Source organism: Phodopus roborovskii, unplaced genomic scaffold, assembly GCF_943737965.1.
Source record: "Phodopus roborovskii unplaced genomic scaffold, PHOROB, whole genome shotgun sequence".
NCBI lineage: Eukaryota > Metazoa > Chordata > Mammalia > Rodentia > Cricetidae > Phodopus > Phodopus roborovskii.
Window position 1 is genome coordinate 19,606,239 of NW_026126448.1, and position 13,473 is coordinate 19,619,711.

At 51.1% G+C, this 13,473-nt stretch overlaps 1 protein-coding gene across 6 annotated transcripts in view; it reads right to left on the minus strand.

Moving 5' to 3' along the window:
* Ptpru (protein tyrosine phosphatase receptor type U) overlaps nt 1-9,806 on the minus strand; it is a 79,450-nt gene extending 69,644 nt beyond the window's left edge. For all 6 annotated transcript variants that reach the window (XM_051188959.1, XM_051188958.1, XM_051188957.1 and 3 more), the window contains exon 1: nt 9,590-9,806. In XM_051188959.1, coding sequence (XP_051044916.1) covers nt 9,590-9,662 — 73 coding nt within the window. In that variant the 5' untranslated portion in view covers nt 9,663-9,806. The remainder of the gene's footprint in view (nt 1-9,589) is intronic.
* Between the last annotated feature and the right edge of the window lie 3,667 nt (nt 9,807-13,473).

Below are 13,473 nucleotides of genomic sequence, written 5' to 3' on the forward strand. Positions count from 1 at the left end.
AAAAAAGACTAAGAAGTGGGTCTCACTGTGTGTGCAGAAGTACAGCAGGCAGAACACACAGACCTTCTGCAGGGCAAACGCCCTGTACTTCAGACAATAAAAACAGCATGGGATAAAGTGGTGCAGGTGTGCACAAGCTCCACGGAGAGGGAGGGCTGTGTGGGGCTGTGATGGGGAGCGCTGAAGACAGAGCACAACAGACACACTCCACAATTCTGTGCAAGGCCACAGAGCACATGGCACCCACAACCCCCAGCACTGGCATTCAGTGAGCACGGAAGAGCTGGCGGGGGCTGTGCAGCGTGGGACCACATTCACCTTGGGTATATGTCACCATATTGGGGGGGGGGTGACAGAATGGAAGGTGGACCTGTGTACAGAACAGGAGCCTCCTCATGGAAAGGGTCTGCCCAGCACAGGCATAGGGCTGGTACAGCGATACAGGAAGGAGAGGATGGAACACCATTCAGAGCCAAGCACCGGGGATGGCAACCTAGTCCTGAACAGAAACTAAACGTAGTCCTCAGGAGTAGGGTATCTGTAGACTTCAGGGGTGGGTGAGAGGTGGCACAAAACTCAAGTGCCACGATGATGCCCTGTGGAATGATGGGTTTGGTTCCGAGGGCTCTGGGAAGCTCAGGCAGACCACTCACAACCTGGCAGGAAGCCACTTCCTCTCAATGAAAACATCTCCTTTTGGAGGGAGAAGAGAGGAGACAGTCACGCAACTTAGCAGGCTCCAGAAGCTGGGGAAGTTACAGGATTCCCGAGACCTGCTCCAAGGTTATATAAGCAGTAACAGCTCCTGGAAAAGGAAAACTGCAAGCTGCCAGGGATGAGGCTTTCAGGAGAAGTTCCCCGTGCTGGGGTGGGCTTTTCCTAAACGCAGCTCCCTTTTGAGGTACCAGTGGCATTTCTACAAGGAACCCCATTAAACTCCCAGCACCAAGCTAGACTTGGGTGGAATTGTTTCTTTGGTCTGTGGAATGAATAGATGTTTGCTCGAGTCTCCCCAGGAAAAGTCACGCAACACAGCCCTATCGAGAACAGATATATAACAAGGTTGACTCTCTGGGTGGCAATCCTGTGCTGCTCACAAGCAATGCAAAACTCAAGCTGCCCCCAAGTCCAGCAAAAAGTGCCCAAATTATGTGCAATGTGAAGCAAAGAGGGACTGCATTGAGGACACACAGAGAAGTGACTCTCCCACAGAAAGCTGTCCACAGTCAATACCGGGATACATACATCGTAATACACTCAGGGAACGGCTGAGATGACGCAGGGACAGTCTCGGGGCATCTGTGGTGGGTGCAGTGTATAAGGCTGAGCTGTTAGACACATACCCAGTTAGGTACAGTGAAGGGGGTGGGGGTGGGGGACAATGAGACCATGCATACTGTGTTCCTGAAACATGACGTCAGCATGCAGAGAAGCTAAAATGCAGCATGCTAGAGATAGGAGGGTCCACACAAACAGGGCAGTGCAGATGCCCGCTGCAAAAATGCAGTGCACCAGATGCCAACATACAGTGCAGTGGCAGTAGGCCATGTGTTGGCAGTGAGCAGCCACGTGAGGTGCTGTGCCCAAAGACCAGGTGAGTCTACCCGTCTGATGCAACAGACTGCTGAAAAGTGTAAACATACAGAGTGGCTATGGAAAGCCATGCACTGATCTCAGGTGTCCTGCTGTGTGAGGGTTCTGCATCCAGACACCCAGAAAGAGATGCCCTCCCAATGGAACCCTGGTACCCAGCAAAGCAAGCACCACACCACGGAAGAGAGCCACAAGGAAAGTGCAGGGCAGGATAGCTGCAGGATGGAGGTACTGATCAGCAGGATGCTGCACAGAAACTCTGAGAAAGCTCTATATCAATGTAGCCCAGCATTCCAGCAATGGAACAGTATAGGCTGAGTTGCAGAGCAGTACAGGACACCAGGTCCAAAAACACAGAGTGCACTCATATGAAAGGCCAGGGCTGAGATGCATACAGTGCGTCTGTCTGCTGCAAGGCAGACATAGGTACATTGTGAAGGTGCTGTGGGAAGCACTGTCGAAGTATCCTCTGTTGCCATGTGGGCGTGTGTTCACCATTGCCCTCACCCTCCAACATCTTCCAGTGATTCTCCAAGAGCACAAGATGAAGACACTACCACCCATAGGGCAGGCGGTGCCAAACTCAGCACACTGTCCAGGTATTCTATCTGAACAGGGCCTTTGAGGACTGGCAGGCAAACAATGGATTTGGATTCTACTGAAAATCTTTTGGACAATTACAGTGCTGTCCCCTGGCCCTCATCCCAGGGTAGAGCAGTATGAGGCAGGAGAGGAGAGACGGGGGGGGGGGGGGGGGGACATTAGATTAGAGCCCAGAAAAGGATGTGGAATAAACAGGAGGCAAATGCGGGAGAAGAGCCTGCCCCAATAAGCCTGGTCCTCACTCCTCCCCCATCCACCACACCATTGCCTTTCCCCAGGGCCAGACTTCATCAGGAGCCAAGAACAAACTTTTCTGAGCACATGGGAGGCCTGCAAACTCTCTCTCTCTCTCTCTCTCTCTCTCTCTCTCTCTCTCTCTCTCTCTCTCTCTCTCTCTAACACACACACACACACACACACTAATTCACACTCACATGGTGCTTGATATGTACCAGGATGTGTTCTAGACTAAATATGTCCAGATATAAAAGGCATCACATCATCCTGGACATTGTGTAACATCTCAATCCACATTTCCCAAGTGGGATCACTCCAAGGCCCAGAGAGGTCATTACCCACCCAGATGTCACACAGTGAGAAACAGTGGAAACTGAGATAAGAACTCAGCTGGTATGGTCTCAGAACCCATATTCCAGCCCATGATATTCTAGGCACAAATACACATTTACACACATGCACAACATGACAAGAAAGATATGCACTCGTGTTGAGGAATAAACTTTGGGTGCACTATGAAGAAGTGTCATTCTGATTGGTTTAATAAAAAGCTGAATGGCCAATAGCTGGGCAGGATTTCCTGTCACAGAGGATGCTGGGAAGAAGGAGGAGGAGATGCCAGGAGATGCAGAGCAAGCAGCATGTGCATTACAAAGTATCAAGCCACATAGAGAATGTAGATAAGAAGATATGGGTTAATTTAAGTTATAAGAGCTAGTTAGAAGCAAGCCTAAGCTATCCCAAGCTTTCCTAATGAATAGGAAGTCTCCGTGTCGTGATTTGGGAACTGGCTGGCGGGACAGAGACTGCACACTCATGTAAACATGCACGCCCATCCTCAACAACATGCATCCCACTCTCAGTTGAGCCTCACCCATCTCCCAATAGGTGTCTATCACCTCTCAGTTGTCATCGCATGTCCCCCAGCTGTCCCTCATCTCCTACTCTGCATCCCCCAGTTATCCCTCAATCTAGTCATTCCTTCTGACACCACCAGCCTCATTGCTATCTGCCCCATTCTCACATATATCTCCAACACCAACTACCTCCCCTGAGCTGTACTCTGGGCCCCAGACCTGTCCCTCTGCCTCCATGCTGGCCCCACTGTTCCATCTCAACTCTTTCTTTAGCTTCTGCCTTCAACTCTCAGCAACAGCAACCCAACTCGCCCCCACCCCAACAGCCTTTCCCTTGTCCCCTTGGGGTCCAATTCTAAGTCCTGGGCTTTGTGTGATGGGAATCTGTTCAAGACACACACACCCCCAGGATCACACAGGCACAACTCCTTCAAAGTTCATATTTCAGGGATGGCCCGCCACTTAACCATACTGTGGGGCCACTTAAGGAAGCTTACTAGCCTCCCCCTGTCAGCCCTCTGCACCCCAGGACCTCCTTTCACCCCTCCAAATCTTCTCTGTAACATCCAAGGGTTCAAACCAACCCAAACACTCCACAAGCACCCACCGTATACCACCAAGGGAACCAGAGATGACAAACACCCAGCTCAGCCTCAAAGGTCTCCGAGCTAAAAAAAAAAAAAAAAAAAAAAAAAAGGGTAGTCTATGATCATGCAAGCTCTAGGAGAGAGCAGTCTACCCCACTGCCCTGTGGGGGCAGGGCAGCTTTACTGCTTTACTGTGACAATGACAATGGATGAAGCTGAAGAGGAAAAGAGTGTCTCAGCAAAAGGCACAGGATGGGCATGACAGAGGCCTGTCAAAGGGCACAGCAGGCTCTAGGAGTCTGGATTGTAAAGCAGATGGGGAGGAGCAAATGACCAGAGGCTCGTTCCTAAAGAAAGGGCTGGCCAGGCAGGGCCTGGTCTGCCATGTTAGGGTTGGGATTTAGCCTTGGGGGCTGAGGAGACTTGAAGCAAAAGAATTGCATCACTTACAAAGGGCATGTAAGGAAGGGGGTGTATAGGGCTAATGCAGAGACGTGGTCTGTCCACACAAGCTCCGCCACACCAAAGCTCTGCCAGCCTTATCCTTTTAGACCAGAACTTCTCAACCTTCCTAATGCTGCAACCCTTTATCATAGCTCCTCATATTGTGGTGATCCCCAACCATAAAATTATTTTGCTGCTACTTCATAATTTTTAATTTTGCTACTGTTATGAATCATACTGTAAATATCTGATATGCAGGACATCTGATATGCAACCCCCAGAGGGGTCTTGAACAACAGGTTGAGAATGACTGTTTCAGATACTTCACAGCCCACAGAACATTCTACAAGTGTGGGAATGTCCTCTACTTGCCAATATGCTGATAACTACTAGCAATGTGTAACAGTCGTGGATTTGGAACTTGGCTAGTGCAACTGATGAACTAAATTAGTATTTTAATTAATTGTACCTAGTTTAAATTTAATAGCCACATGTGAGTGAGAAGACTTTACTGCAAGGGAAGAGCATTGCCGTCACCATGGAAGCTTCCATTGGATAAGGTGATCTGGACAGATGCCCATGGGCCCACAGACCTGGAGGCACCAGCCTGCAGGTCAGAGCCACTGTACTATCCTCTACACACCCCCAATATTCTTGCACCGTGGGATCAATGCACCCACTCTGAGGCACCCAGGAACTCTATCTACCATTTCAGGAATGAGATGTTGGGGGCTCCCGGGTGTCATAGCAGCTGTTTCTTCCTAACTCCAAACTCAGATCTAGCCACACCCAAGGTGACAGGAAGGCTTGGCACACTGATAGTGACAGGCCATACACATGCTTTGTGCCCCTGGCCTCCATTACACACACACACACACACACACACACACACACACACTGGCTCCCCAAGCAGCAGGATCACACTTGTACACATCTCTCTGCCTCCTCACAATCCCTACAGTGGTGGTCTCTCTTCTCTCCAGCTCAGAGACAGACCCTCAGGGTCCAGGAGGAAGGTGATCTCTGACTGAGGATTAAAGCAATGCCTGCCTGACATGGGACTTCATCCCTCCTCCCATTCAGACTGACCTCCTCCCTCGTTCAGACTGACCGTTGAGACTCCCTAGCCTCACCAACGGTTGTCCTGATCACAAAAGGCCGGGACTCCTTGGATTGGACAAGCTGAGCCAGCTGCTAGGGGTGGGCCCAGAGTAGTAGGGGGTAAGCAGCACCAGGAGTCTGGGGGGGGGAGGGGTCTGCAAGAGCCCTCTCCCTTCAGTCTCTGCTAGGGACTTAACTTCTTTAACTCATAGCTCCCAGATGATACTTTCTGGACATGGCCTTTTCACAACATAACACCATCCACTAGCAGAATTTTCCAGATTTTTACCAGGGGAAAAACAAAACCCAAAAAACAAAACTCGGTCTTCAATTCTATGTTCAATAGAGTCATTGCGCCCCCATCTGGCATCTCCAGCTCTAAATTTGACTCACTTGACTTCATTCATTCTTTTCTTCCCCTTTTTTTTTTTTTTTTTTTTTTTTTTTTTTTCCCTTTTCTTTCTAATACTATGTCAGTTGCCCAGGCTAGCATGGAATTCACCGTGCAACTCAGGCTGACCTCAAGCTTGCAATCAATCCTCGTACCTCAGCCTCCCCAGTACTTGGATTACAGGACTGAACTATATCACCCAACTTCATTTACTCCTTACATGTCACATCCATTTATGAAATACAGGCGGCTCAGGCCTTGTACCTAAGTATTTGAAGGCCCACAGTGACTTTCCTTCCATAGTTCCTGGTCTAGTGTGGGTGACAGGACAAAGAGATTGTAATTACAATCCCATATAAAAATCCAATCAACTCCTACCTTCCCTTTCCTGGGCTAGAACAGAGAAAAACCAAGGAAGTCTTCAAGGAGGAAGTAACATCTAAACCGAGAGACAAACAGGGACCTTACCTGTGAAGATGTAGAATCAGAGAGTCCTGAGGAGAAAGCACAGCTTGTACAAAGTGCAGAGAGGAGGTGGTGGGCAGTGGGTATCTAGGCACTACTGGTAAATAGGGCTAACCAGGACATGTGATCCCAAAACAAGATAGGGTGGGCCAGGTAGGCAGGGGCTAGAGCGGGGCTGACAGGGCCAAGAGGGAACGGATTCTGAAACTACTGGGGAGCTCTGGGCAGAATTTGAGAAGAGGTTTAAAACGGGCATTTTAGGAATAACTCTGGCACAGTGGGAGGAAGAGAGCGGTGCCTTCCGGAAGGTGGAAGATGACTGAGGAGGGAGAGCAGGGAGAGGTGGAGGAATAGGACACTTCAAGACACAGAGGGAAGCCACAAAGCACTCTTGCCACTCTGGCTGACCTAGCAGGGTGTGGCTGGGTGTTCCCCAGCTGGCGACAGCATGGAGGATAGCAGCATGCTAGGGTATGGCCATGGACCTGCCTTGTCGCCAGACATAGAGAGGAGGCAGCCGGAAGTGTGGCCTAGGATCCAGGCCACCCTCCTGGCTTCCTGCCTAGCCCTCCTTTTGAACTCCAGAAGGAAGTCTGGGTTGTCCTGACAAGCCCTCTGGGTACCTCTCTCTCATTCCTGCTATCCACAACTCCAGCGACCAAAAAGACAGATTAAGCCAGAATGCAATAGGACACATTACTGTGCCAGGTTTACACAGACCCCCACTGGGTGACTAGGGAGGTAGACAGGGGACTGAATTCACTCTCTAGACTGAGGACATGGAATGGCCACCTCCCTTCTTCTGGGAGTTTCTCAATCTCATTCCTGCTATCCACAACTCCAGCAACCAAAAAGACAGATTAAGCCAGAGTGCAATAGGACACATTACTGTGCCAGGTTTACACAGACCCCCACTGGGTGACTAGGGAGGCTGAATTCACTCTCTAGACTGAGGACATGGAATGGCCACCTCCCTTCTTCTGGGAGTTTCTCAATCAGTCTTTATAGTAAAAGCTTCAAAGGTACTGGGGAACTTTAGAAGTAAAGTGACTTACCCAAGGTGTCTCTCTCTCTTTGTCTTTCTCTCTCTCTCTCTCTCTCTCTCTCTCTGACACACACACACACACACACACACACACACACACACACACACAGCAAGCTGCAGAAGCAAAATTAGCTTCAAATTAGCCTCTGGGGTTTTGCCACACCCCTCCAACCCATCTTCTGGTCTTCCCTACAAGGGGACTTTACATTCTACCAAGTATCATACATGATTATAATTAACACCATGAAGATGGGGAAACCAAGGCTCAGGAATGAAAATAACCTGCAGTGGGTCTCCCACACCTCAATCCTGACAGTCCACTGTCATGACAATTGAGGCCCAGGTGTGTTCTCAAATCAAGGGGATGGGGTGGGATGCGGTGGGATGGGATGGGATGGGATGGGGAGTACAGAAGGTTTGATCTCAAAGTGGGGAAGGTTAGAAGGGTTGAGAAAGGTCTAAAAGACAGGTTGCTTGTGTCACCCTCTTGGATACCAGGAGGTCAAAACTGAGCAAGGCCCCAAAGCTGCAGGGCAAGGCCAGGATAGATCCCAGGACGCCCGAGGGGCGGAGACAGGGAGCGGAGGGGCGGGGGTGGGAGGTGTGTGTGTGGGGGGGTAGTGTGCACTAGATCTCCGGATGCCAGCTGTCTGGGGCAGGTAGCCCGGAGTCTCTCCCGAGACCCGAGGCAGCAACGCGTGTCACAGTTCTCTTTCCACCCGGGGCGGTTCCCCACTACCCCACACCGGGTGGCTGGAGCCAGGGAAAGAGAAAACCATAAAGAAAAGCCCTGTAAGCACACACACCCCCACCCCCCGCTGGAAGGCAGAGGCCTTGAGTCAAGGCCTCAGGAAGGGACTGTGGGCCATGCACATATACAAGCACACCGACACACCTTCCACACAGCACACGATGTGATACGCTCGCGGATGCACAGACCCAGACACTGAACACACACATTCAGACAAGGGAATGCACACACACACACACACACACACACACACACACACACGCTCACACACACCCTCCAAAGAACGCCAGACTCTAAATCACACTCAAGCGTGCGATCACACCGCAGGTCAAGCGGGAGACCCACGCACACATTCACACACACGTCCGCAGGCGCGGGCCGGGCTAGTCGGGAGGCCGCACAAAGTTGCAAAGCAAATGTAGGCAGCGTCCCCGGGGACCGCGGCGTCCCCGGCGCCTCTAGTGAGCCACGATGGGGAAGCCGTCCCGCGGCCTCCAGCCAGACCCTGCGGGGGCCCCGACGCCGCAGCCCCACCCGCACCCGGGTGCGCCCCGAGGCCCTCCCCACCCGGGCGCCCCGCGGCCCTGGCGCCGCCTCGGATCAGCCGCCAGCCAGCGCTGCGCGGAACTTGCAAAACAACAAACGGCCCGAAATGTCGGTCCGCGGCCACCGCCGCGTCTCTACCCCCTCCTTCCCTCGCCAGCCTCAAGGCCGCCCCAGCCTCTAAGGGACGCTACCGCGACAACTTGTTCCGGCCGGGTGCGCCACGCACACGCGCGCGTGATCATACACACACTCACACAAGCACACACTCCCTCGGCTCCCGGCCACACTCGACCATGGCCCAGGAGCGCCCCACGCTCTCAACGTTCTCAGCCACGCAGCCACAATCACATCCGACACACTCACATCCACTCCAGACACGCTTCCCCAACGCATTCTCCCCACCCCTGGCATTCACTCGGACCCACACAGCCATTGCACACCCCAAACCCTTCCACAGGGACACTCGTGGACACAATGCACACACACACACACACAGGTTCCGACCGGTTCCCACGCCTGCACACGCACACGCACCACTCACGCATTCCCGGGCCCACACTCGAACAGAATCCACAGAACCCTTGCAGCACACACATAAAACAAACACGCGGATTCTCGAACACACCAACAACCGCACTCCCGCCAGGGGAATACAAAAAAAGCCAACAAATGCTACAGTGTCAGACGCAACTCCAGCCAAGCTACCGAAACTCAAATACACAACCCACTTAGCAGCACCGACAGACACCGGCTGACACGAGCCAGCGCACACCCGGTGCCCCACGCAAGCGACACGCACACCAGCACACTCGCAGCCGCGGTACACAAGCAACCTCAGCTTGCACACAAACTACGGACACAGCGGTCACAGACACTCGGATCATATAATCGAGCATCCCGCACTCCGACATGCGCGACGAGCCATTCCCCGGCTCGCGGGATGAGCTCGGAGGGACCGCGCGCTCTTACCTGCGGGAGTCTCGGTCTCCGGCGCGCAGAACTGGAAGGTGAGCGCCAGGACCAGAGCCTGAGCCCGGGCCATGGCTGGGGCGCCGCTGCCTCGGTCCTGGGGACCCGCTGCTGGGAAGGCGACACCACCGGAGCCGGAGCCCGAGCCCAAAGCGAGCGGGAGCCGTAGCGGAGCAGCGCCGCGCGGAGCGGGACTGGAGCCGAGTCCAGAGCGGGAGCCCGAGCGAGCGGGGCGCTGACGTCAGGCCCCCGGGCACGAGTTCCGCGGTCTCGAGGCGTCCCCTGCTGGCAGTGGCGCGCGCTGCGGCCCGGGTCTGGGCCCGCCGGCCCTGGCGTGCCCTTCCCCCACTCCCGCACTCCGTCGAGAAGACCCATTGGCTGGTGCCAGTATTCACTTGAACATTCTCAGACAGCGCATTTGTAGCCCTTGGCTGAGACTGTGATCCAGGGACACTTGGCTTCTCTGTCCCCTCCGTTGCTTAACTTCTTTCTACCTTGGACCCTCCGAATATACATTCCCACCTCCCTCCAATGACTGAGCACTCCTCACCTACCAAAAAACGTTGTTGAGCTTTTAGAATTATGGCTTTTACTTTCAGAAACACGAAATTCACCTCTCTCATTAACGCGCTTGTCTCCTACAGTAGCCTCTGGCTACTCCGGGTACATAAATTTGGAACTCTGCCCAGTTCAAGTTCTTGCACAACCACCAGCAAACTAGTTGTCAGTGACTACGTAAAATCAGGCGCCATTTACATGCCTCTCCCTCTGGGACTCCGTTAATCTTCATCATCGCCCTAGGAGGCTCAGACCTCTGTAATCCCGTTACACAGTTGAGAATACTGAGATTGCAGATCGTGATTTTTCCATGATTATGCACCAGTATGAGGCAACACCAAGATCTGAATCAGAAACAGACTCACATCTGGAAACCCACTCAAACACTGACAGGGTCATTGGTTCAATTATTATTGTAGGTCACGGAGGAGTTATAAAACAGACCAAAAAGCAAACTAATAAAAAAGAAAAAAAAAAAAGGTCTCTGGGAGCCAGAGAGATGGCTCAGTGGTTGAGAGTACATACTGCTCTTGAAGAGGACCCAGGATGGATTCCCAGCGCCCTTGTCCAGTGGCTCAGCTGCCAGGGTACCTGACCATTTCTGGCCCTTTAGGGCACTGCATTCTCATGCACAATCACACATACAATTTAAAATTAACACATAAATTTTAAAAAACCTCCACCCTCATGAAGCTTGCCTTCAAGGGGAAAACAGAAGGGAGGTGGGACTAGCTGTGAAGGGAGAGGGTTGTTGCAGTTATAAGCAGACCACCTGCTATTTGATGGATTTGGTATTTATCACCATCTTTAGAACGTGGGCTCCCCAGGGGAAGCATTGTCCCTCGGGGCCTGGTATCTGCCATGCTCAATAAGTAACGAATGAGTGGGTAACTGATAAATGGTTTTAGACACAGTCCTTGCTTTCATGAAGACCTCATGAAACTTGCGTCCCAGCAGGGAGGAGGCACAATAAATATAAGTAGATGGAACAGCAACCTGAGACGAGGACCCTCAGGGGGAGGGAGCTCTGTAGCAGAGAACCCTACAGAAGCGAGTCCTGTTATACATAATGTGATCCAAGAGGCCTTTGCTGAGAAAGTGGCCTGAGGCCACATGGTCTGAGACCTGAAGTATGAGGAGCCAGCCTCAAGCAGACCAATGGGAAGAAACACTTTAGCCAGAGGAGCTAGACTGAACAAAAATAAGCAGGTGGGTCTATGGAGATTAGGGAGGCTGGAATGGAATGGTGGGGCGGGGAGGGGGGTGGAGTCAGACAAGTGCAGCTGGAGGAGTTGCCAGGGTCTACAGACCACACCGGAAGCTGATTAAGGGAGACGTTTTAGGTTAAACCCTAGGAAAATGATAAGTGGAAAGTCTTGAGTTCAGATTTTTCTTTCCCAAAGACTAAAGACACGGACGAATATATTTAAGTACCTCCCTGTTCCCTGCCTCTTCTCTGGGCTGGCTCACACTGAGACTGGGCTCTGAGGTCAGAAGGGGAAGAAATGCATGTTCCTGGGCTACTGGGCTCTTCTGTTGTAACTGCTGCTTGACTCCAGGCTGAGACAGGGAAGGAGCAAAGACACAAAGATGGTAGGGACCAGAGCGTTAAGAGAGTCACACGGAGACAGAGACAGAAAGAGGAAAAGTGAAGGCAGATAGAAATGTGTGCTGAAACAGAGGAGCCATCAGCAAACCAGATTGCAGAGGGGATAGAAGTGATTTTTTTTTTATTATTTAATCTTCAGTTTTGAGGTGTGTAAACTGAGACTCAGAAAGCATAAGATATTTGCCAAGGTCACACAGTCAGACCATGAAAGTGTCAGGATTTGAATCCAAATTTGATAGATTCCACATTCCCTTGCTCCTTGGACAGGGGACAGCCTGGGAAACTGTGGTGAATGGAGAGTACTAGCAACAGGTAGACAGATAAAGAGAACATTCCCCTTTGTGTTTAAAAAGGGGCCACACTCTTCAACAATGTTTGAGCGATGAAGAAAGGCCCTGACTTGGAGTGACTGCCCCAAATCTAGGGAGAAAGATAGGGTACCACAGTCCATGCCCGGTCAGAAAGAAATTCAATTACCAACAACGCATGGAATATTTATGATGCCCATCCTGTGCTAGGGCCCCATATTGAGTGCTGGTGTCATGGAGATAACTAAACAAGGCCACACTCTTAGCTGGAGGGGGAAGTGGGCATACAAATAACCATGAGATAGTATCCTAAAGGCCATAATATTAGCCAAGAGAAACTGCAAAGGCATTTGGATTGGCTAAATAAAACAATACCCAACCTGGAATTCTTCTGACAGTTTAGACAGGAAAACTCATTTCAGGCAGTAGCAACCTGAATAAAAGCATAAGACAAGGATGGGCTGGCAAAAGGGAGGCTCAGATCTAGTGGGGTCACAGGCTATGTGCAGTCTAAGAGAAGATAAAGTAGAAAAGATGAGGTGGGCATCAAAGTACATGTTGTCTTGAATGCAGGGTTAAGACCATAGGCTTGAACCCCTTTGTCGGTGGTTCTCAAACTGCACCCCTGGGTGAACCCAGATGGTATAGACCAAATATGAAGGTTTATAGGGATGTCCAGAGAGATGAAGTTCAGTATCAAGGAGGAAAGCTTGCTTCTGATTCTCCAGGCTTTCCTAGTTGGCTGCCCAGGGACTGGGTCGGAATAATAAAAACAGCTCAATGTCACCTAAAGGGTCCTACAGCAGAGGAACCTTATGAATTTCCTGGCACAAGCACACCTACCTATGAAGAGGGGTACTAAGGAATGGGTATGGTGTTCACATGTGTTCACATGCACAGATATAACTGTGGGACCAGGCTATTCTCCCACTGGTAGACATCAGCTTTCTCTAATAAAGTGCACACAGTTTCTGAGCACGTACTCGAGCCAAGCCTTGGTGTCTTAGATGTGATATTTCTCATTTTATCTGCAAAGCATGCCCCTGTAATAGTTCTTGATTGTTCCCATGTGCCAAGCAATGTGCTAAGTGCTTCAAGGGGCATTATCTCCTTCAGTCTTCAAGACAACCCTGACACTATTAGTCTTTCAATTTATTGGGTTTTTTTTTTCTTTGCCTCATTAGAGATCAAACCCAGGAAATCACGGATACTAAGTGTGTGCTCTACCACTGAGCTACACTCCTAGATCTATTCCTTTCATTTTAACTGTGAGGGAAACAGAGACACAGAGAATCCAAGTGACTAATACAAAACCAAACATCCAGAAAATGGCAGAACCAGGACTCAGATCTAGATTTGCCTGTGTCCAGTTCCCAAAGCCTTACTCTCCATATTTTGTTGGGCTCTTT